The sequence below is a fragment of the Sorex araneus genome, chromosome 1 (genome assembly GCF_027595985.1).
Source record: "Sorex araneus isolate mSorAra2 chromosome 1, mSorAra2.pri, whole genome shotgun sequence".
Taxonomy (NCBI): domain Eukaryota; kingdom Metazoa; phylum Chordata; class Mammalia; order Eulipotyphla; family Soricidae; genus Sorex; species Sorex araneus.
In genome coordinates this window covers 386242905-386269310 of record NC_073302.1, presented here as the reverse complement: position 1 = coordinate 386269310, position 26406 = coordinate 386242905, and the positions used below count along the sequence as shown (strand labels likewise).

Below are 26406 nucleotides of genomic sequence, written 5' to 3'. Positions count from 1 at the left end.
ACAACGGGACGACAGTGCTACAGTGCTTTATTTTTCAATCAAAAATCACAAAATGCTGTTGATCGTCGAATTTCTCGAGCGGTCTCAGTAACCTTTCCATTCGTCCTATCCCTGAGATTTTAGAAGCCTCTCTCTACTTGGCCTTCCCAACGATGCCGCATTGGAGGCTCTTTCAGGATCAGGGGAATGAGACCCAGCTTCTTACTGGCTTTGACATATAAATACACCATGGGAAGCTTGTGAGGCTCTCCCATGTGGGCAGGAAACTCTCAGTAGCTTGCTAGTTTCTCCCAGAGGGATAAGTAGGTTATAAGATATCTTATTTTTTAATAATTATTTCTCCAAAATATAAGTTTGCTCTGTCTTTGTAGACCAAAAAGGCTACTTGAGAGGGATGAAGTATGAGAAATTGGGTGTACTTTACAGGTTGTAGGTGATAGAAAATTCACGAGGGTAATTGGCCAGTCTCCTTGATTTTCACCTGATTAGTCTTACGTAGTAGATGCACCTGTGTTGCCCATCATTTAGGCAGAATGGTCGTGTCTTGCAGGCATGTTTTCAGTGCCTCGGGGTTTTCTAAGACGTAGTTTGGCAGTCCATAGACTGGGTCCAGCCACCACTGTGCTGACGAGTGCCGGTCAGCTGTATTAACTGCTTGTAGGACACGTCCAGCTGCACATTGGGGTTCACTCAGTGGTAGGGGGAACATGTGGAAGGTCTGCTGCTTCTGGTTTTGAATTTTTTTGGGGGGTTTTGAAACTGATTTTCATGAGTCTTTATGGAGAAGATTATTATGTTGAAAATTGCCACAATGGTAGTTTATGGCATAGACTTTAATTTTTGTTGTTGTCGACTCAGGTATCAACAACATCTAGTTACTCGAGTATAACCCATTACATTACTCAGTCATACTGTTCTTCAGAAAAAGATACTTGATTATATTTAGGAGCCCCATGTTACAGGCCAAGCTGACCTGTCTGGCCTTTGCAGAGAGGCCGAGTAGCACCAGAAGAGGCCAAGCCCTAGTTACCCCGGCACTACTTGGGAGGCCCCTCAAGTGAAAACAAAAAAAAAGCTATTATGCAATAAATTATTCTTAAAACCACTGACAACATAAATAATATATATAAAATGAGAAACCAATATAACTAAAATCATAAAAATGAAAATGAAGCCTGAAATTTCAACAAAATTTAATTTTTATTTACTTTTTTTTGTGATGTTAGGAATCAAACCCAGGGCCTCATACATCTGAGGCAAGTATTCTACTGCTAAGCTACATCCCAGTCCCAATAAGACTTAATTTTAAATTAAAAAATTTTAAGATAATAATGCTGTGAAAATCAGATATATATTGAGCGAATATTAAACTTAACAAAGGGCAAGTATCAGAATTAAATTCACTGAATGTAGCAGAAATTGCATGCCCCAAACCCCAGATGATTTCACTTATTTGTCCTGTGTAGGGAAACAAAACAAAGGTATAGACAATCTCAACTGATAATAAGCCCTCGGCACTGGAGTACAGAGCACCAGGGTATGGAGGTGAACATACAGACAATTCCTTATGTGCCCAATGGGTCATGGGCACTTTGGTGGCAGTGTGGTGAGGTAACTACATCAGACTGCAATGTCAATACCTAACCTAAACTACAATATAATGCTAAAAAAATTATATCACATAATACTTATTCTGTACTGGAGCAATAGCACAGCATGTAGGGCATTTGCCTTGCACGTGGCCAACGCAGATTTGATTCTCCGTCCCTCTCGGAGAGCCTGGCAAGCTACCGAGAGTATCCCGCCTGCATGGCAGAGCCTGGCAAGCTACCCGTGTGTATTCGATATGCCAAAAAGAATATCAAGTCTCACAATGGAGACGTTACTGGTGCCCGTTCAAGCAAATGGATGAGCAATGGGATGACAGTGACAGTGACAGTGATTCCTTTCATCTCATCCCCATCTCAAAATACTAAGAACCAGTAGGGGAAAATATGATGAACAAAAAAAAGAGAACTCTAGTACTTTTTTTTTTTTGCTTGTTGGGTCACACTTGGTGATGCACAGGGGTTACTCCTGGCTCTGCACTCAGGAATTACCCCTGGCGGTGCTCAGGGGACCATATGGATGCTGGGAATTGAACCCAAGTCGGACACCTGCAAGGCAAATGCCCTACCCGCTGTGCTATTGCTCCAGTCCTCTAGCATTTTTGAAACACATACACAAATGAGATCTGGAGTTGGAGCATTTTTTTCAGAATCTAAAAAATTAAACATTGAAACTATATAAAATTAATATGTGGTAAAGAATATCCAAGAAAAAAAACTAATGAAAAGGCATGTACAATTGAATACTTAGACACATTATTAATTTAACATTATTAAGCTATAATTATATACGTATAAAAGTGCAGGAATATATAAGTTAGTGGACAGAATAGAAACTATAAGTACAGTATTTAAGCAGTATTAGAAATAAATGTATGTTAGAATAAAGTAATAATTTGATATCATATTACCAGGGAAAGATAGAAATATTTTATCCTTTAGCTAATTACGGGGTTGGGGCAGTAAATTCCCCTTTTCCTCTGTACCAAAAGATACTTTAAACAATTCCTGGGCTTACAGATACACAAAATAATATGATGAATTTTTTATCTCAATATGAAAAAGATTATAGACGAAGTAAAATGTAAAACCAGAGCCAGGGAGATAGTAAGGGAGTAAAGCACTTGCCTTACATGCAGCCAACCTCTTTTCAATCCCCTGAGCACTGCCAAATAAGTCTTGAGCACAGCCAAGTATGACTTAACTCCCAACTCACCCAAAATGTAAAACTAGTAAAAGCTTGCCACAAGTGTGTGGGGGTGAAGCATAGTTAGGATAGAGAAGGAATCAGTATGAAAATAATAGTTGGAGGGGCTGGAGCAATAGCAGAGTGAGTTGGGCTTTTGCGTTGCATGCTGACGACCTAGGTTTGATTCCCAGCATCCCATATGGTCCCCTGAGCACCGCCAGGAGTAATTCCTGAGTGCAGAGCCAGGAGTAATCACTGTGCATCACCGGGTGTGACCCAAAAAGAAAAAAAAAGTTGGGAATAATTAGAGGGACAGGAACTGAATGTTGAGAGTAGGTAAAGGGATATCTGTATTACAAATACAGATCTGTATTACAAATCATAATGCCCAAAAGAAGGGGGGGGGGAGAGGAAGGAGGAGAGAGGAAAAAGAACCTACCATAGAGGGCGGGGGTGAGGAACCTGGAGGGAAAATGGAAATGGGGACATTGGTGCTGGGAAATGTACATTGGTGAAGCAACGGGTGTTACAACATTATATGACTAAAACCCAATCATGAACAACTGTATATCTCACCGTTATTCAAAAAATAAATATAAAAATGTTTTAAATATAAAACCAGAATTGGGGGCTGGAACGATAGCACAGCGGGTAGGGCGTTTGCCTTGCACGCGACCGACCCAGGTTCGAATCCCAGCATCCCATATGGTCCCCTGAGCATCGCCAGGAGTAATTCCTGAGTGCAGAGCCAGGAGTAACCCCTGTGCATCGCCGGGTGTGACCCAAAATACAAAACAAAACAAAACAAAAACAGAATTGTTACCTTCTTATATACCAAAAGACATAAATAAAAGATTCAGAACATGAATATTAAACACAAATTTAATATCCTGAGTATATATAGCACTTAAACATTTTGAAAACGGAAGATATTTTCCAAATTTTATTTGGTTCTTTTTTGATAAAGGATGTAGGAGCCTCTCAAGCGGTGCCAAGGGGCAGAGTGTCAATTCCAGCACACTAAGACCTGCTGTGAAAACCAGATGGTATAGTGCTTGGGCCAGCGGTGCTGGGGCCCACCAGAGTTTAGCTGATTCTTGATTAATTCTCTACAGAAGGTCACTTGATTCAGATACCTTTGATGTGCATTACACAGATCACTTAAGTTAAAAGACCATTAGTAAGTTAAAGTATAAAAAGCCAAACTTCCTATTGGATGGTCTGGGGCAGAGGCTTGGCTTATGGCACTCTATCAGTTATTCTTTCCTTCTGCATTTTCCACACTGTAGCACTGTCATCCCGTTGTTCATCGATTTGCTTGAGTGGGCACCAGTAATGTCTCCATTGTGAGACTAATAGTAATTTTTGTTACATTGAGTAGGAATTTCACCCACCTTTCTTTAAGTGCAAATTCAATTTTCTCCCAAAGAAACTCTTAGCCATTCTAGAGTATTCTCAGAAATTGCTTATTATTAGACTCTTATTCTACCCTCTTCCCACTCCAAAGTATCATTGGCTTATATTTGCTTAATATTCCATTAAAGGCGCTTGTTTTCCTGAACACTGGAACTCCAGTGTAAGATATTCAGTTTAACACTTTGATCTTGGCTGCAGCAAACAGTATTTGCAAAGGAATTTTGAGTGTTTGCTTTTTATCACTTCCCTAGATGCTTTAAAATGTACCTCAGAGGAGCCAGGGCTAGTGAATGAATATGCATTGCAAGTAAGAAGCAATTTGATGTCCTGCACCCCAATTTTCCTGAGAACAAGTAACCGCTGAGCGTCACTGGGTGTGGCCCATAAGCCAAAAAATACAATGAAATGTATCTCAGAATTAAGTGAACACTCAGCAAAAACCCTGTACATCTAATTCTGGGATTCCTCTTTGGATCAAAGTCATTACTCACTTTTTTTTTTTTTGCTCTTTGGGGTCACACCAGCAATGCACAGTGGTTACTCCTGGTTCACACTCAGGAATTACTCCTGGTGGTATCCAGGGGACCATATAGGATGCTGGGAATCAAACCCGGGTCAGTCGAGTGCAAGGCAAATGCCCTACCCGCTGTGCTATCGCTCCGGCCCCTTATTGCTCATTCTTACGGGCCACTCTCTGAGGCATTTATATGAAATTCATTATTATGCTAACTGTAAGCATGTTGATTATGTTACACTTTATGTGGATTGTCATGAGTCATTTCATCCTGGCCTTAGTGAATATTTATGCTTCTTCTGAATAGTTCACTTACTACTAGCTTGCATACACCATGCATTACTTTTTCACATTCTTCAAGGAAACCTAGAATTAAATTTTTGCTCCATCTCAGAGAAAGTGGCACTTTGGTCATTGCAATTTAAATTTAGCTGATTTCCGACCTGCTTTCCTTCTCCTCTATTTCAAATGACTGAACTTGCCTTATATTTTGCCTTGCTCTTGAAAGTGACTTGTACCATTTTTGAGGAACAAAATGGTGTGATGGACATGTGTTTCTTAAGCCCATACCAGCAGGGATGGGCAATAGAGACACTGACAAAATAGTTTATAAAATGTCCCAATAGTAAATGCCAACAGTTCATGAAACTCTTCATAAAATTAAAGCTGAGAATTCCCTCCCCACATTTTTTTCTCAGCTAATGCTGATTCTCCCTCTTTATTTTTCAGTTAAAATTACCAACAATTTTTGTGACATCTTTCCTTGGTCCTTTTAGAAAATTGTTTCTCTTTTTCAAAATGGTTCAAATTTGCCTTGCTCTGAGGAACCGAGCATCATGATGTTGTTATACCTTACTTAGCTCTTGGGACACGGCACTGTCCTCCTTTGTGGATACTTTACCATTATATATCACCATGTGATTACTTTGGTAGTGTCCAGCCCTGGACAGGAGTTTCACTTTAGACCTTAAATTAGGTACATCACCTTTCTAAAATACAGTCTGGAGTTGGGGAAATAGTACACACTTAAGGTGCTAGCCTTGCACACGCTGACTGGGTTCCCAGAATACTGCCAGGAGTCAGTCCTGAGCACAGACCCAGGAAGGTGCCTGAACACTGCTGGATGTGGGAATGGAATAGAACAGAATAGAATAAATAGTGTAAACTGTCTCCTGTATTCTGGCAGCTGCCAACGAAACTTCCTGTTTCTTGGGACTTTAGTTTATCCTGCCCTGCAGTAAAATAATGAGGCACATTAACAACCTGATATAAAGGTACTTGGAGGAGAGTAAGGTATGCTACATATTCAACTAGGACCCTACACACAGCAATCTAGTAAATAACTGGTCTCTGTCAGGCACTCTGACCCATGTATTCATGATCCACGATGCATGATAAACTCATCCTGAGCAGTGAAAGAGCAACAAGAAACAACACGGAACTTAAAGGTGTTAAAGAGATTGTCTTCAAGCAAATATCAGAATCAGCTTTTTTGTAGCTGTACAATATTCTATTGTATTTATTATATACTGCAACTTCTTAAACATGACTGACATGGATGGATATCATGCTGAATGAAGTTAGTCAGAGGGAAAGGGATAGATACAGGATCTCTCTCTTCATATGTGGGATTTAAAGTAAGGAAGCAACAAAATGCTACAGACAACAAAACTGGAAAGTTGATCCACAGAGCTAAGTGTGGAGGGGGTGGGGGTGGAGTGAAGGGAGAGGTTGACATGTTGGACCTTTATGGAGGGAAGTAGGCACTCTGGTGATGGATGCAGTGTTGAAACGATGATGCATGAAACTATCATTAACAGCATTGTTAATTGTGGTTACTCAAAACATTAATTTTAAATAAACAAGCATCTCTAAGGGGACCATATTTAAATTCTGGAAGTTCTCAGGCACTGCTAAGGAATTCTGAAGGGAGGCAAATTGTGTGTGTGTGTGTGTGTGTGTGTGTCTGTGTGTGTGTGTGTGTATGTGTGTGTGGTTGAGTCAACAGGAGAGCAAAGCCATCACTTTTTCTTTTTAAAAGGAACTGTGATTTACAATGCTGTTAATAGAGTTTCAGGCATGCAATGCTACAACTTCAGTCTCAACACTGGTGTCAGCAGCCTTTCATCAGTGTTCCCAGGTTCCCTTCTACCCTTCCAGCTGCTTCCTTGGCAGACACATTTTTAATGTTAATAATTTTAGTTTGGGTCTCATACTCACAGTAGAATTGACTCTATTGGTTTAGAGGTACAGAGATGCTATTTATAAAAACCAACTAAATTTATTTTCCAATTGAAAAAACCAATTTTTTTAAGTGACGCTTGCATTTGGGCTGGAGCGATAGCACAGCGGTTGGGCATTCGCCTTTCAAGAGGCCAACCCGAGTTCGATTCCTCCGCCCCTCTCAGAGAGCCCGGCAAGCTACCGAGAGTATCCAGCCCATGCGGCAGAGCCTGGCAAGCTACCCGTACATATTGGATATGCCAAAAACAGTAACAATAAGTCTCTCAATGAGAGATGTTACTGGTGCCCGTTCGAACAAATCGATGAGCAGTGACATCTATTGTGACAGTGACAGTGACGCTTGCATTTAATATAATAAAGAATTCTTAATTATATTAAGAATTATATATACAGTAAATACCTTATCAAACACGTGGCTGGTTCATTGTTTATGATTCTACATAGTTCATTGCTTTAGTTTGTTATGTTTGCTTTTGTTTGGAGGCCACATTAAGGAGTGCTCAGGGCTACTGTTGGCTCTGTGCTGAGGATCACTCCTGGCAGTGCTCTGGGGACCACATGGTGCCAGGAATTGAACTCAGGCCTCTTGCAAGGAAATCATGTGCTCATATAGTCCCATTTAATTCCAGTATATTGCATAAATAGTTTAACTTGGAAAAAACATCAGGGAATAACATTGTTCAAAGCTCATCATTCTGGAGAAATTTTATTAGTTTTTGCTTTCTATTTTTAAAAATAAGTGGACTTTGGATGTATCTTCCTTAATCATTTTACACAATAAAATTTGAGTCTGTGCTATGAGCAAAAATTTGTGCTCTCAATACTCATCTGATTAAAAGTAACCAGATTATTTTCCTATGGAGTACCATGACCAGATCTTAAGTATTCATGTAGTTTGTCAAGTTGTGGCGATCTAATGGTTTAGGTTTTTAAATTGCAGAGATAATGTCTCCCTTCACCTTAGATTCCCTGACAGTTAATATTTAGACTTACACTTTCAATAAACTCAATAGAATAGATACAATCAGATGTTGTCACTAGGGTTTACACATACACATGAATTCTGCTTCAAAAATATATTATTTTCATCCTATTTTATATTACTTTATTACTTTTCATTATTGTTGCTTAGATTTTTTTCCCAATATGTCAGCAAAGGTCATGTAAAATTTTCTAATGATTTTAACTTATATCCTGCATATACCACACCAGTCATTGTAACCTTGACTTTAAATCTTTGCTCAGAATTCAAATTTCATCTGAGTTGGGACATGCAAAAGGGATGGGGTATTATTAGATCAAAAATTAAAATTACCCATCACTTCTATGACAAAACATGCGTCTGCCTCATTTTTGGCAAGGTGCAAGTCTTGAGAATACCAATGGAGTTATAAGGGGAGAACAGAAAGAAGACACCAGAGGATTAGTAAGCCTCTTTCAGCATTCTAGCCATCTTTAAAATACCAGGGAGAATATGAGTAGGTAACAGAAATAGGGATATATACTTGACCAGTCCTGTCCTTAAGCTTCCTACTTTAGGAGAGTCACTATTTTTTATGTATTTATTCAATAGGGAATGTAATTAAGTACTTTACAACTAAATTTAAATATATTAATATTCTCTCCACTGTCCTCCCTAAATCCATATCTATTATTTTCCTTTTTTTTTTTAATATTTGGGGCTGGCAGAGAGTCTCTTGCCCCTGTGCCTGGCTGTCTTCCCGGGGGACCTTCGGAGGGGGTGGGCTCCAGTTTCCCTCCCCGCCCCAAGCAGAGCTCACGCAGCTGAAGACCTCCGGAGCCTAGTCATAGCCATGCTCAAGGCCCCTCTCCACACGTTCAGATGAGCCTCATGCATGAAGGAACTGGCAGAGGAACCCAGGTGTGTGGGACCCGGGCCGAGATCTCCAAATCTGCTCTGATCGGGACTGGGCCTCATCTGCCCAGATTCCCCATTTTCCAGTAGCTAGGTGATCACACCCAGGGACTGCCTCTGGCGCCATGTAATCCCACCAACGGTCAACATCCAGAGACTATAAAACCAAGTTCCTGAAAGCTTTGTGGCCGCGCAACATCTTATCACCTAGTTCTCTCTCTGGGAGTACCTGGCAAGCTAACGAGAGTTTCCTGCCCACATGGGAGAGCCTTGCAAACTCCCCATGGCGTATTCATATGCCAAAAAGAGTAACAATGATGGGTCTCATTCCCCTGACTCTGAAAGAGACTCCAATGTGGCACCACTGGGAAGGACAAGTAAAGAGAGGCTTCTAAAATGTCAGGGCTAGGACAAATGGAGACAATACTGAGACCACTGAAGAAATTCAACAATCAATGGGATGATGATGATGATGATGATGATGATGATGATGATGATGATGATGATGATGATGATGATGATGATGATGTGCAAGATCTTATATGGTCTGGTCTATTCCTGCTTGGTGCTCTAGAGTTGTTCAACCTTTGCTCAGGGAACTATAATTTTGCTGAGACTGAACCCAGGTTTCCTGCATGCAAAGCCTGCACTCAATTTGTTGGGCTCTCTGTATGGCTCAGATTTCTGTATTTTTTTCACTTGGCAACATATTTGGAAACCTTCCCCTGCCTGTATGTAGTCAACTTAGTTAACACTGCCTAATGTTATAGGATATGAATATAATATCCTCAATCCATTCTTTCATTGATTCTCTTATTTATAATTCCTTTAATAATTAGCTTTAATGAATTATTATTACAAGTAACATTAGAGCAAACAGCCTTTCTAACAGTATGTGTGTGAGATAGATTTTCAGGCTTGGTGAGGTTTCTAGGTCATAGAGTATAAACATTTTTCATTTAACATCAAAGATTTTCTTTCCAACAAAGAACATGATAACTGGCACCCAATAAGAAACATGCCATTTTATGGGTAGGGAGATCGGACAGGGAGTGGGCAATGTCTCTGGTCAAGGGAAGCACAGACATTGGGACGAATTGGTGCTGAAAGGTGGTACAGTGTTACGTATCAGCAACAATACTGGAAAAGCCTCTTGTAGAAACAGACTAGTGGGGAAAAAGCCAATGGGGGTGTGGACACCGCTAGAGGGAAGTGGACACTGGTGAAGGTATTGGTGTTGAAATATAGTATGCCTGAAACCCAATCATGAACAACGTTGTAATTTCATGTTGGCTAAACATAAAAGAAAAACAAACCTTTAAGAAATTATATGTTTTGGAGATTAATCCTTTGATTAAAATATAAGGTGCAATATTTTTTTCTGAAAGCAATAGGTAATAAATTATTAACAAAATTTGAAGAGGGTTTGGAAATTTTTTATTTTTGTAGTGAATTTACATTTATTACTCCCTCTCAGAGAACCTGGCAAGCTACTGAGAGTATCCTGCCCACACGGCAGAGCTGGGCAAGCTCCCCATGCTGTATTTGATATATGCCAACAACAGTAACAATGATGAGTCTCATTCCCCTGACCCTGAAAGAGCCTCCAATGCGGCACCATTGGGAAGGACAAGTAAAGAGAGGCTGCTAAAATCTCAGGGCTAGGACGAATGGAGGCATTACTGGCGCCTGCTCCAGCAAATTGATGAACAACAGTATGACAGTGATACAGTGATCTTATGTTTATAGTATTTTTTGGTTTGTAGTTTAAAAAATGAAAACCTTGTCAATCTTTTGAGTTCTATTTCAAAAATTAAAGAGTATTTCTCCACTCCAAAGTGATAAAGGACACCACTTGGATTGTTGTTTTTTTTTTTTTTTAGTCTTTGGTGTGGAATCTAACTTAATTTTACTTCAGGTGACTTAACAATATTTTATAAACAGTTTATCACAAACTTTAGCTGCTACATACAAGTTGCTACATTGATAAATGTATATGCAACAATTTGTGTGCTTTTTAAAATTTTACCGTTAGGTATTCATGCAACAGTCCTACACAATTTTAATTATAAAGGACTTTTATAATTAATAATTTAAAATAATAACAACACACTATAAAATACTATTTATTTACAACTACTGAAAGTATTGACATTAAGTAGAAAAAAAACAAGTTTTCCCAGCATCCCAGCTAAGGTCATTCCAGATTAGCTAATAATCAGCTAACTTCAGGACACATACAGAAATCCAAGTGAGAAAATTTTAACCAAATGCTGTCTAATTAGTTGACCCACACTGATCCAGAAGATTCTTCTTTATTTGGGAGGAAGTTTGTTATATAGCAGAACTGTAGCAGCAGATAAATGCATACCCCAAAATAGGTTATTAAAATATTTGGCATAATCAGTTTGAAGGATACATCTTCCATTCCCTATTTTGTTAGACACCTGAAATTTCTATCAAAACAAACTTTATTCAATTGTAAGTCATACAAAGTTTATAGAAATCATAGTATATGAATTCTTTGAAGAAAATCCTTACATGTCTAACTTATCATGACCATTAATCAAGACACGGCATCAATATGCATTCCTCTGACTCTGAGAATTCTATGGATAGTCAACAAATAACTCCTTTATATTAATGACTAACTATGTGGTTTGATCTGGGAGCTCATGATCTCAATCTTTAAAATACCAAATGCAAAGAGAAAACGATTTTAATGATTATTTTCAATTTTCCAATTATATTTATGGATGAGGACTCAATAACATAGTTAAGTTAAGCCATAACTCTATTTACTTTTGAAACACATTTGTACCTTTTAGGGTTTGTCTAAGATAGCCCTGTGTTACACATTCACCTGAAAAACACACCTCTGAACTGCAAGATCTTTATCTATGACAGAACCTTTGAACACTTTGCACTAATATAGCCATTACCAAGCATTAGTATACATGGTTAGCTAATGTTTTATTAATACTATCTGTTGTAGCCAGTAAAATTTGTTTCAGAGGCTTTTACAACAAGCTTATATACACAAAAATTTGGTAAATGACATTAAAAAATTCCTGAGATGGCTCTTTCCCCTACTCAGAATTGGCCTTTGTAATTAGTAAAAATATTAAAAACTCTTGATTTTATACTTCATATGTTTCCCCCCAAAAAATCTCAAACTCAGAAAATGGATCCAAATTACAGTCAGGAATTAAGCAGGTTGATTTCTCCTCACCTGCATTTCTAACTCATCAGCATGTTCTATCAATTATATATAACAATTATACAAATTATTTTTCAAAGACAAAACACTTCAGTTATTCTATATCCTACACCCGAACAGTGCTCTTTCCTGTTTAATTTCTTAATTTAAGTTCTTAATTTCTTCAATGCATTAGGTTCTTGTCATTTTATCCATTCACCATATTTTGGTTAATGTACTACATATAAAAATTTCCATCCTGAGGTCATTTTAAGATTTTCAAAAAGTTTTAAATATAGTTCAATTATTCCCATATTCTCAAATTTACTGTGTTGCTATTTTATCACACTTGCTTCATTTCACTCTATAAATACATCCATATCTCTATCAATCATTTATTTTCTAGGAGTCTGAGAGTTGCAGTCCAACTTAAATCTTGGACCACCGAATCCCAGAGTATCCACACACCAATTACTTGCTAAGTATTGGGAGGTTCTAAGCATAATGGATTTTATTTGTTTTCTAAGTAATTCTTAGCTTATAATTTAGCATTCACTTTTTTTTTAACTTGGTGTTCTATCAGAGCAGATTTACCAGATGTGAAATTCTGCAAGAGGAAGTTGTAATTCACTGGGTGACTCTATTTTGGAGGAAAACAAAAAGTCAAAAACTTTTTGTAAAAAGACACACATACCTAGCAATGCGGACAGTTTACTCTCAGCTCAGTTCCTGGGGTCGCTTTCAGTGATGCTTATGGAATCACCCGGTAGTACCAGGAGTCAAACCCAGGCCTCTTGAATACAAAGTATGTCCCCCAGACATTTGAAACATCTCCCTTGTCCAAATATCCCTGGTTAAAAGGGATATTTGGAATTTATATTTGATTTTTCTTAAATTCCTAACACACACACACACACATATATAAAATTGCAGTTGTTTGTTTTGGATGACTTACTATAATCAGCTGGAAAGGAGGCATCCTAATTAGAATTAATGTTTGGAAACCAAAACTTAGTAGACCATCATTTTCCCACATCCAGCGTGTGTTCTTGAAATTTAATCTTCAGAATGTAGTAGAATCCCCATTTGTTGGGGAAAGAAACACCCCGAGATGCTCAAGACTTACTCCTGACTCCATGTTTAGGGAACATTTTAATTTCACTTTTCATATACAAGGTGTTTTGTTTGTTTTTAATGCTCTGTTATTCTACAAAGAGAAACAATACTGTTAACTATTCTGGAAATAAATGAGAACATAACATAAATATTAGGAAAATATAAAACCTACAATTTCTGTTTAATTTAAGGAGAAAAATGGGGGAAGGAGACTCCAGTGTCAAGAATATAGTAGATTGTTCCCTATAATTGAAAGATTAATTGTTGAACTCCATTGTAGCAGAAATCTATTAATAAGACATCAGATTTGAACTTCTGTGTCCAATGATAAATTTATACGTTACACAAAAATCTTCCAAAGGTGGGAGAAAGTTTTCTAGAAGACTTAGAAAGCAACAAAAATACCCTATTAGTTTGTCTGATGACCACACTGATCTAATCGTTTATGAATGATCCAAGGTGTATGAATTCAACCAATACTGAATAAGGAAATTTTGTAAAGCCTTCAAAATAGTGTTTTAAGGAACCTTGGGATTTTTGATCTAATTCATATCACAATGAGTAGATAATTTTCCTTTCTGTATAATGGCTCCTGATTTGCTTCTAAAACAAAATATCTGATTATTGAGTCATTTTTGAACTAGGAATCTTTAGCTATATAATTCGTGAAACCTGAAACACTTCAAGCAGAGATTCATAGGCTTTATAGGCCACAGAAATAAAGCATTATCTAAATAAATTGGTCACCAAGAACACAAAGCACAGAAATGTTATATATTTATGGATATGCTTAATATAATCTTGTTCAGTGAAGAATGAACTCACTAACCTGTTCCTAAAATAAAATTTTCCCATTAGAAAGGTAAAACATTTCTAAAATAAATTTCAGTAGACACTAGGCTTCATTAATAATATTTATTTTAAAGATCACTTTTTATTGTAACAAATATAAATTCCTCAATGTTTTACAAATTGTCAAAAATGCTTTGAGTACAAAATAATGCATTAGTAAAATGAAAATCATGTCATATTATTTGGTACATACTTAATACTGTCAACATGCACAATAGATACCAGAAAAGCTCATGCATTATTGGAAGAGAGAAGAAATAAGGTACAACTGCTGTTTTAATTGATTATAAATTCATTGCTTCGGTAAGCTTTCTTTCTTCAGGAATACCATTTACCTATAATATGTAAGAATGAATATGGGCATGTGTTAGTTTAAATAATTTAAAGTAATTATGATGCATTATTTTTATGTATTTGTTTTTGTTGCGGTTTTTTAAAAAACAGAAAATTCTAATGTAGTACTTTCCTTCTTGTACCAGAACTATGAAGTTTCATATTTCTCAAAAGACATGACCTGCAAATTCCTCCCACAATAAACAAAATGAATGAAATTGACTGCAGGATATACGACTATATCTTTTAATCATGGTTTTTAAGAAAATACCATTTGGATTAGAAGGGCAAAGAAAATGAGAGAACCTGAAAGGGCATCTAACCTAATAGCTTGGGCCTAGTCCAAAAGTTAGTGCTATTATCAACCTTTAACTGCTTTATTACCCTGCAAGTGCTTAAATCCAGGATTACAATGCCAGCAGCTAGTTCATTTCTTAAATTTCTTATGAATATTTCAAAGAAAACAACGAAATTAAATTTAAAAATATAGGTTCCTTTGACAAAGTCTGACTAAATTACATTCCTAAAAAAGCTGTGTTTTTAAATACTTGGAAAAGGCAAATTATTTCATGATAATCATGCATACATAATGTTGCCTCCTTGTGGCAGTAATTAGGATGAAGGAACAGAAAAGTTCTTGTTAATCCATGAAACTACATAGATAGCACTGACTCCATTATTGTGAAGATATAAAAATAATTTTGAAACTGAGGAAAAAATTTTCATTCAAATGAACAGAACGGGAATAAGGAGAGTAAAGAGCCCATTTAACATTTCCCTCCAGGAGCTAAAACTATATTTACTTTCACATTTCTCAGATTCAGAATCATAATAATCTATTAAGGTTATAAAAATGCTACGGTGGGGTGGTCACTTTCTTTCCCTTTAGCGCTTTGAGACTTTGGGGATACACCAAAATTAGCACAACAAGAAAACAAAGGAGAGGTGATAGTGTACTTTCACCAATATACTTCAGATTACAAGAGAAAGAGAGAAAGAGAGAAAGAAAACAGGAAGATAATGAGCTACAGAGTTAAATGAAAAAAAGATCAAAGCTTCCTTGACTCAAAATATTAGTTCCCCAAAAACTGTGTTAGTAAAATAATTTAGAAAATTAGATTGAAGAACCTAAAACTCCTCTAAGGATACTTTTTGGCTCTTATCACAATTGCTAAAGCATAAATTGTCTGTCCTATATCTGAAAGTGCTGCCTAATGCAAAACTGTAGTATGCTAATAAGTCTTATTGCTAAAACATATACAACTATCAAATAAATCTCCTTAATATCCACTTAGATTTCCTTAATTCCCCTAGTGGGAGATATCTGTATTCTTAAAACATGCAAAAAATGTTTACTACTTTTCTAAAAATTGTCTTCATGCCAGAAATAACTACTGAAGGTCAACTTAAGAGAGATGAAAGTCTATGGAATTAATGAAGAAAAGATTCCAGCATTTCCACTGCAGAAACACTTACAATTTTTTAAACGAAAATTCATGACATTAGTTGTAGAAGGGCTCTATCTATCTCTTTGCCCTTTATAAGTAACACATACTTATAACAAAGTTTGTTCCTTCATCAATCTCCTGAATGCTTACACAGTAGCACCACCACATCAATATATTGAACAGTCTTGTTGAAACACGTTAGCATTTAATTAAAACGAGCAATCAAAATTGTGGCAGAAAATTCTGATAAATGTTATCTCATAATTAAAATCTGATAAACAACTTCATTATACTTGCCTCAAATCTTTGAAAAGTTGTCAAACGAAAATCTCCTTATATTCCCGAAAGCATTAAGAGAAAATAATTTTTCAATGAGAACATCTAATACATTTCTGTATGTGCCTGAAGTTTTTCAGAGACTTACTAAATAGCTTCCCTACAACAATGCTACTATTCATACTTAGAATTCCACCTACAACTTACAGTTTTTAAACTGAGTTTCTAGAAGAACTACAAAGGCATTACTGGTTGCCTGGCAATTAGAACTAGGAATCAGCCACTAATTAGAAAACAATTATGAGTAAGTTATTACTCAGTATCAAGATGAATGAAGTAATTAGCTGTGGAAGTTTGTTAGGAACACCTGGAATAAATAAACTTAAAGAAAGAATTAGGGAAATACAATAATACATGGGAAGAATTATCAGCCATCTTGTTGTCACTGGTCATAACAGCTATTGAAAGCAACATTAAACCAGGCCAACCATTTCTCATTTACCTCCCTGAAGCCTCAGTGATTAGTCACAATGGTTTACTTTTGTAAGAGTCAGTTTCAAGCTGCTTACTTACTGAGACAAATCCTGGATGCATCCAAGCTAAGAATCTTTCATACCAAGAGGAAGAATAGGAGGAACGAAGGTTGAAGTAAGGGGATTTTATTCAGACTCCCTTAATTAGACAGGACCTCCAGGGGTGCTTTTGCTCTAAGATCTTTTACCTTTGTTTATGACTCTGATGCCAATCTATGCAATAATAAGCTATTATTCTTAAATTCTGTGAATTAGGAATAGGACAACTGTCTTCCCTTTCTTGGTCGAGATAAAATTTCATAAATAATATGAAACTAAAACTATCATTCTAGTTTTTTAGAGTCATCCATAAGTATCAATTTACTTTTAGTACTCACCTGTAGTCTGCTGTTGGGGAATCTGAGTCTGATGTGGCAAGTTCCTAGAAAGGATTAACATTCTGTTTTTTAACATACATGTAAACGGAATGCAGAATGCAGACATACTGCAATGACACATTTCTGACTAGAAATGTCCCCAGAAATCATCTAATCTGGCACAGTTACTCCACAATCCTCATGAATTTATGAATGGGGAACTGAGGTCTAAGTATATAAATAACAGCAATAATGAAAACCTCATAGAATTTCTACTTCATACAATAATTGTACATCAGCATTCTCCAACTGTCAGTTCACGAACTGACACCTGCAATTGTAAACAAGTTGAAAAACACTTCTTTCAGTCCGATGAGAGTCACTGGTTTGGAGTGCATGGTTTCCATGCAGAAGTCCCGGGTTCAATTCCTAGTACCAAATAAAGTTTTGAGCACTGCAGGGAGTGATGCAGCAAACACACGAGGAAGGAAGGAAGGAAGGAAGGAAGGAAGGAAGGAAGGAAGGAAGGAAGGAAGGAAGGAAGGAAGGAAGGAAGGAAGGAAGGAAGGAAGGAAGGAAGGAAAAAACAAAACACTGTGCTAAAAAACCTCACAAAAATCCTAGGACATAGAATTAAAAGAAAAATACCCCCTCACCAACAGGGGCGTTGGGTGGGGGTGGGACAGGCATACATTAGGTCACACAGCTAGAGGTGATAAAAAATACGTGAGCTTGGGGCTTCCCTCTCCTTTAGTTTCTGTATCCAATACTTGAGAACTTTTGATGATTCAGTTCCTTTGAATTTGTCTCTTCATCCCCATCAGCATTACTAACCCCCCATTGCTGATGCCATCACCATTTTTTTACTGGATCTTTTCAATTAATCTGAATTAATCTTTTATCCCCTTCTTTTGCTCCAGAATAATACATTCTAAACATTCTAAACATTGCTGTTAGATGGTCTTGTAAAATATACATCTGATTATGTTGGGCAAATAACCATCACTTTGATATTTGCTTATACCTACCTGCAAATTAAGTTCAGGTTTCTCAGTGTGGCCTAGACTGTAGCTTCTGCAACTGACTTTAGAAAATGATTTTAAAGTAAATGTATAATTTATTATAAATAATTTTTATTTATACACCTATTTTATATACCTACATATATATATGTGTCACATAAAAATATCTCAGGTGAAAATGGATGAAGAGTGAGAAAAGTTTCAGAAAGCTGGCACAGAAATCCATCCACACACCTGATTTCTGAAGTCTTCCTGGCTGCTTCAAACAGCAATTAACCATCATGGCTATGGTCATCTACTGCATGCATCCAGCTCTCTTAAGTTCTTTCTAAGAACCCAAAGTCTGCTACAGTGGACACTTATTGCCCAGCGGCAATAAGTCTTGTGGATTTAAAAAAATCCCACAAGAAGTAAATTTAAAAATATTTAGTTAAAAAAAATCTCAATACCAATTATTCTATTCCTCCCACTCTTTAAATAATGAAATAACACACACACAATTAGGTTATTTTTAATGTAAATTTTTCATATATATGCCCTTGTGAGATTATTATTCGTATAACTTTTAAGTTTTCAAAAGTGCTTTAACAATAAGAACATAGAACCATATTCCCAGCATAATCTTGCAACAAATAATTTTTGAATGAGCACATGTAAAGAGTAAAGATACTAAGAAAGATTCACATGTCTATGAATTCTAAAATCATGTAGCTTCAAAATTTTGATAAGAAAATTAGTTTACAAAATGTACAACTCAGACCCTCTGAAAGAAATTTTAGGAAACAGCAGCCTTTGCTACCGAATAAGACTTGATCCAAGTGTGGAATTTTTTAGGTTGTTTTGTTTCTTTTCAGCAATGGAATTCGGTTAATTGAAATCCTAAGCAGAATTATTTGAGCTACAAAAGAGATAAATGCAAGGTTGCCCCCGCTGAAACAGGAGAGCCAGGAATTTTAACTGCTTTGTTTTCTTTGCCCCACACACTGCTGGGGCCCCTAAGGAATTTCTAAGAAACACCCAAGAAACATATTGGTTGAAATCATTTCATTCAGGCAAATAATATGTTTCAAATACAATTTCCAGTGTGGAAAACAAGTATATGCTTGTTAAATACTGCTTAAATTTAATCTATAGTAGTATTACTGGTTTAAGTGAGTTTTTAAAAGAGTCTCAGTCCTATATAAAATACACTATTTCAAGAAATAAAATCAATTCTAATTCAATCTGGGGAAGATACTTAATAATTCATCTCAATAATTACATTTATTTTTTTGCTAGTCTACTCTCGCTCCACTTAAGAATAAGGATAGTTTCACTTTTCCTTGTGTGGTTTCAGGACTCATTTCTTTTTGTTTGTTTATTCTCTCAGTATGTCACATAACACATTTTAATGGTTTTGGTCTTTAAATTAAAAAGACTGATTTATAAACCACCCAAAGAAAATGCAGTTTCATAGGTATAGGTATGAGTTTTAATTATTCAGGTATAACTAATTTATTTCTGTTCTACATTAGTACCTAGTATAGCAAATCTGATGTACTACACACAAACACTTGCTCCATACATCTACACATATTGACAAAATTAAAATACCAAATGTATCCTACATCAAGGATACCATAGACTGAAAATCCATATCTTATGAGATGGTTTGCACCTCTTTCTTTTGTTTGGCTAGCCCAACTTAGCCTTTCATGCAACACAGTTTGAAACTACTGTTTTCAGTAAACCCACTATTTGTCCTTTCTTCTGTAGTTTGTTTTATCCTATTTCGCCAGACTGCTACATTTTTTAAATAGAAGTGGCTATAATTGGCAAGGTTGGAAGAGATATAGTTGGTGGAGAAAGTGTCATGCACAAACTAGAACAAATTTGGAGAAATATGATTAAATGAGTAAATTTGAATGCTCTACATGCACGTCTCGCAACTTCAAATGAAAGTTACATGAGGTATATAAGAGTGCTTATGTGTGCACAAAAATGCCCAACTAAAACTATATGGAGAGTCAATTTCCTTAGAAAATTCAAATTTATACATAGAGCTATTTTTGTGGTTACATAAAGTTGTAACTACATGTAAGCATGTGAGTGCTAATAATATATCTATTATGGGTATATAAATATATTAGCACCCATCCATTGAAGTATATTTCATTTAAGAATTGAAAGAAGGTACCTCCTAAGTGCGCTGCTCTGGGCATACTACTAAGTCTACTATTATTACAAAGCAGAGAATAGGGATTTGCGTACACCTAACTCAGGTTCCATCCCTTGCACCAAATGGTATCCTGAATGTTGCTAATATAGCTCTGTAGTCTACCAAGCATCACTAGGGAGGCTATAGTGGGTCCCCCAAAATTAGAGAGTAGCACCACATTCCTGGCTCTAGAACTAAACTGCCAGCAGAGTTGGTCAGCAGTACTGCTGTGGCATATGAAACTTCTGAGAAATGACTGGGAGTTCCCTGCCACCAACATAGAGTAGAGGTGGAGTAAAAGAAAATGCAAGCACGTCCATGGTTAGTGAAAAGAGGATGTTAAAGACAAAACCACAGAGGAGGGTGGGAGCTGACTCCAATAGAGTCCTATAATCTTCAGAGCAGAGATCTTTATAAACTCGTTAAACTACTTAGAATAATTAAGTTATTAATGAACTAGCTGAAAGATTATATGTAAACTATATTATTCAGAAAAAGGTTTAAGAAAACCGTAATTCTCTAAATAATCAGCATTAATTATTTTCTACTTTACTAACATTAATTACATGCATTTAAATAGAAAATTATGCAAATTTCACAAACTTCATTCTTTAAGAAAACAAAAGTAATAACCTGCAAATTAATAAGTGGTTTGGAGAGAGAACACTGTTTTTATTTGCACAATAATTTTAAGGCAATTTGACATCTTTGGTTATCCTACAGAGTAATTCCATCAGTAAGGTTGATGATTATCAATCCATTATATTCCTAAAGTGCTTTGCAAAACTCCACAAAATCTATGTACCTTAATTTAACATAAATGATATTGGTTAATTAATGAAATCCAAAAAAACTCCTCTTCTGAAATAGTATAATTTTATAATAATAAAGTCACTGTGACTGTCACTGTCATCCCATTGTTCATCGACTTGCTCAAGTGGGCATCAGTAACATCTCCATTGTGAGACTTATTGTTACTGTTTTTGGCATATTGAATATGCCACGGGTAGCTTGCCAGGCTCTGCCATGCAGGTGAGATACTCTCGGTAGCCTGCTGGGCTCTCCGAGAGATAAGGAGGAATTGAACCCGGGTCAGCCGCGTACAAGGCAAACGCCCCACCTGCATAATATCCAAACATTTCAACAAAATTCATAATTTTCAAACCTTGAGTTTTCTATTTTTTATATATAGATGCCACCCCCACTTTTATTAGAGAATGATTTGCATAAAAGAAGAAAAACAGAAAATCACTATGATTTAAATTTTTAAAGCCTATGTTATTTTTAAAATGCTTATTTTATTTCAATTTTTGGACCACATCTGGAGTACTCAGGGCTTAGTCATGGCTCTACTTAGAAATCAATCCTAGAAGGGCTCAGGGGACCATACTGGGTGCCAAGGATTGAACCCAGGTCAGATGTGTACGAGGCAAGTACTTAGCTGATGTACTATTTCTAAAATTCACTTTCTTTATTTTTCCCTGCTTGAGCAAAGCCAAAATGCAAGACTTTAAATAGAAACACAGTTTTAAACTGAAGCAGGACAAAACTATGGAACCAATTTTATCAATGAAAAGTTGCATCTATAATTTTTATGTACACTTACTAAATTCTTTTAAAAAGTCAATGCCTCAGAAATATCTTTTGCAAAGTAACACTTTTTGTCAATGGTTGTGTCAACTGGAGACACACAACAAGAAGGATTAACTTTTAAAAAAAATATTGAATCACCATGAGATAGTTACAAACTTTCATGATCAAGTTTTAGTCATACAATGATTGAGCACCCCTCCCTCCACCAGTACACATTTTCTACCACCAATGTTCCAAGTATCCCTCCCAACACCTCCACCCCACCTTACCCCCTACTTTTATGACAGGCACCTTCCTTTTTCACACTCTAATGTTCATAAACACTCCTTTTACACTTTCTTTAACATATATTTCAAAAGGAATTAGAAATATATTTTTTAAAATTCTATAGGTTCCAGGCCTTGCGCCAGGCTGATTTCACCAGGCTGCCTCAGACAGGAGCAGGTGTCAACCTGGTGGCCGCATATCTCCAGAACCCAATGAAAAACCCCTGTATATGGGACCAGTGACTGCAAACCCCAGAGCTCAAGGGATTGAGACGGGCCACTCCTTCCCATCTCCCTGCCCTTTAGGGTCCTGGCTGTCTCACCCACGAACTGCCTCCATTTAAGTGCACTACATCCAAAAAGCAGTATTGAGATCCAAGATCCAGAGACTCACAAATGAACCTCAGAACTGAGCATCTCTCTGCAGAGATGTCTCTGCACCACAATTATTTAAAAATTTAGAATTCCAGGCCACAAAAGCAGCCATGCAACATCTCATAACACACAATACAAAACATATTATCTAACTTCAGCCTGTGGGGCAGGCTTGAGTGGTGGTGGAAAAATTCAAAATAATGCTGGGAAGGTATAATGGTGGTGGGATCGGTGTTGAAATGTTGAATGTAATTAATTATTGTGAACAGCTTTATGAAAATTAGAATTTGAAAAATGCTATAGGGATGATTATGAGTAACTCCTCCTCCTTTACCTTATCATCCTCAACAGAAATATTAGAAATTTCAATTTAACTTCCCCAGAATCCTAAAACCTAAGTCCTTCAAGTTTTTGAATCAGGTACTATCATTCTTTTTGCCTACGTCAGTATAACACCTCCATCCATATTCCTAGAAGTAGGACCTTAAGATTTGTGATATATAAGTGGAACTAGTGTGTGTAGCCTGACACTTCGTCTGGGATCATCTAGACCAGATTATTGCTCAATACTACTTTTTGGATGTAAAATTCTGACTTGAAATTTATTTTTTAAAAGAAATTGCAGCACTATAGCACTGTCATCCTATTGTTCATCGATTTGCTTGAGCGGGCACCAGTAATCTCTCCATTGTGAGACTTGTTGTCACTGTTTTGGCATATAGAATACGCCATGGGTAGTTTGTCAGGCTCTACCATGCAGGCGGGATACTCTAGGTAGCTTGCTGGGCTCTCCGAGAGGGATGGAGGAATCGAACCCGGGTCAGCTGCATGCAAGGCAAATGCCCTACCCCACTGTGCTATCACACTGAGGTTTATTTTTGAAAACTATCTGTCAAATCTGTATTCTATTTGTAAGTCTTTGGATAGAAACTAATACCTAATCATGACAGCGATTGTTTAAGCAAAGCAACTGTACTTTGAGGAATTACTTTAGAGTATAACTTCCACATGTAATCAGGAACTTACTACAAAGAAAAAAAACTCTCCTTATTATCTGCAAAAACACAACTATGGAAAAGAAAATGGGAGCAGGATGAGATATTCTTCAGCACACCTAGCCAGTGCTCTCGTGACTGTCAAGGTGATAGAATGGTCTAAGAAAAAAATCCCAGGGGCTGGAGTGATAGTACAGCGGGTAGGGACTTTGTCTTGCACAGAGCTGACCCAGGCTTGGTCCCTGGCATTCCACTGGTCCCCAGGAGCAGTGCCAGGAGTAATTCCTGAGTGCAGGGCCAAGAGTAACCCCTGAGAATCAGCAGGTGTGACCCAAAGAGCCCAAAAAAAAAATCCCATTAACTGTACTGTTAATCACAGTAACTCAATGAAGATTTTTAAACTCTTTTAACAGAAAGTAACCACCCCAGACTAGAAGAGATTTAAGAGATTTGTTGATTATTTTTGTCCTGGTCATAGTCCTGGAAAAGGAAAATGACATCAGTGGGCATAATAAGTTATGTTAAATCTAAAAGAATCTAAACTTTTTAATTAGTTAACTATCTAAAAAGAACAAAAAGCAAAAGTGCCTGCAATCTGGATAATCATCAATACTAATGTTCATTTCCAGGTTGTGACACATATATAACAGTGTTTTAAGACATTAACAATGGAGATTCTGGCTTAGAGATACCTGGGACCTCTGTGTTATATTTGCAACTTCTCTGTACCTCCATAATCTTGAAACTACAGTTTATAAAACCACAAAATATACGCAAAAGTTTCATTTAATTTACATTTTCGTGCTATGTGGTTATTTCAGTAGTCAGTTTTTAGTCCCTGTAATCTGAAAAGTATAAGGAATATTGTACACATGAAATCCTTCCTTTCTGAGCTTGTGTTGTATTTCCTCATCAGGAACTGGTTATCATTTGCACTATCTGCTCAATCATCTTGCCTGTCACCTAGATCAGATATCTTTCTGAGGTCCATTACCACAGACTTGGATAGATAATGCAGTAATCTGGTTTCAGTTATTAGACTTAATTTAACTTTACCTCAATTTTATCATCTGTAAATGATAAAGTATGCCTTTAATATCTAATTTTGGTACCCATCTCAAACCCTATGAAATTTTATTCCAAAAATAAAATACAGTTATATCAGTGAAAAACAATCAGGGAAGTCCTCCATTACATAACTGCTATAAGTTTTCTTTGTTTCTGAGATGGATCAAGTTACTCAAATGACTGGAACTGGTTTCCATGCAATTTTGGTGGAAAGTGTTGAATGTTCTTGAGTCTTAACTCAGAAGCCAAACGTCCAGCCATTTAACTTATCTGAAAATTTCTGGTGCTTAAATTTGACAAATAAATATGAATGAATGTAAAGCTACCCAAATTGTTTATGAATCATAAGTTCAGCACTAGTACGATAAGTAAATAAGCAGGGATAAAATGCATGCCCTTTTAGTAAGGGTTAATTAATAAATACCAGGGAGCAACATTTAAGTATGTAGCTGCTTATTAAGGAATATAATACTTCATCAAATAGAATACCTCATTTTAATGTTGAGAATTCAGTTCAATTCAAATGCCAAAAATATTTATGTATACTTGGTGCTGAAATGAAATTTCAAAAATACTGCTCTGCTTTAAAGGTAAGAAGCAAAAACCAGATTTGTATAAAGGACAACTGTGACAAACCTGATACAATAAATTCCCTATTATCTGACATGGTTGGAAAATGAGGTTAATCACATATTCTGGCTTATAGAGAGTTACCATAGAGACCATGCACATATTATCCATTTCCAAGAATAAAAGAAAGATAATGCACACTCAACACAGAACTACACTGAATGTAATTTAATTTCCCTCTGATGAGTCAGACGCACTTGATGATCTTCCAGTGCCTCAGAATAATCACTGTGAGCATCATCAATTATCTATGTACCCTATTTATATAGAAGTGCTAGTTAATGGAGTTTTTCCATTAGCAGAAATCTGAATAATATGGAGGCTTTCTGGACTTAAAAATACATAGTCAAATCATTGCAAGTTTAAAAAAATAACCTGTATCTGATCAACATAGCGGCTACGACAGCTAATCAATAACAATGACAGTCTTGAGTTATGGAAGGATAAGGGAGATGCAATTTGTTATAAACCAGGTCACTGTCACTGTCAACCCCGTTGCTCATCGATTTGCTCGAGCGGGCACAAGTAACGTCTCCATTGTCAGACTTGTTGTTACTGGTTTTGGCATATTGAATATGCCGTGAGTAGCTTACCAGGCTCTGCCATGCGGATGGGATATTCTTGGTAGCTTACTGGGCTCTCTGAGAGGGGCAGAGGAATCGAACCCAGGTCAGCCACTTGCAAGGCAAAAGCCCTACCAGTTGAGCTATTGCTCCAGCCCATAAACCAGGTATGAAATTTTATTTTGCTTGTATGTATGTGGAAACACTGCAAAATCTTAACCACTCAGAATTTTTCCCTCTACAGGTAGCTCTTTACTTATTAAAAAAAATAAGTGTTCTTATTCTTGATGTATAGTAGAAAGCACATTTTAAAATTACCACACCTTTTCCCTCTCCATGAAAGTTCACTAGAAATAATAGAATTTTGCTGATTTACAAACTATTCATGTCCTCAAGACATTATAACAAGTATTTCTCTATTATAAAATTGATAGCATTCTGGGGTATGGGATAGGAACTTGGGAACACTGGTGGAGAGAAATTGACATTCGTGGTGGAATTGGTGCTAGAGTGTTATATGCCTGAAACTTGACTTTTTATAACTGTAAATAATGGTTTTTTTTTTAACAAAATAAAACTTTTGGAAAAAATGAAATTAAATATAATTGGTAACATTGCTATTTTGCCAATAGAAGCATTTTCCAGTGTTCTTTAAAGACTTATCTCTGAAAATACAAATTCTAGTGTTCACTATAATGTGGCATATTCAAAAGTTGATTTCTTTTATTAAGGTAATAC

At 36.5% G+C, this 26406-nt stretch overlaps 1 protein-coding gene across 6 annotated transcripts in view; it reads right to left on the bottom strand.

The window, feature by feature from the left end:
• Window positions 1-14062: 14062 nt before the first annotated feature.
• SGCE (sarcoglycan epsilon) overlaps window positions 14063-26406 on the bottom strand; it is an 84347-nt gene continuing 72003 nt past the window's right edge. For 5 of the 6 annotated variants that reach the window (XM_055118631.1, XM_055118639.1, XM_055118649.1 and 2 more), the window contains 3 exons: window positions 16981-17024; window positions 16092-16126; window positions 14063-14348 (listed from right to left, as the gene is read on the bottom strand). In XM_055118631.1, coding sequence (XP_054974606.1) covers window positions 14298-14348; window positions 16092-16126; window positions 16981-17024 — 130 coding nt within the window. In that variant the 3' untranslated portion in view covers window positions 14063-14297. The remainder of the gene's footprint in view (window positions 14349-16091; window positions 16127-16980; window positions 17025-26406) is intronic. The other variant, XM_012935595.2, reaches the window with a different exon arrangement.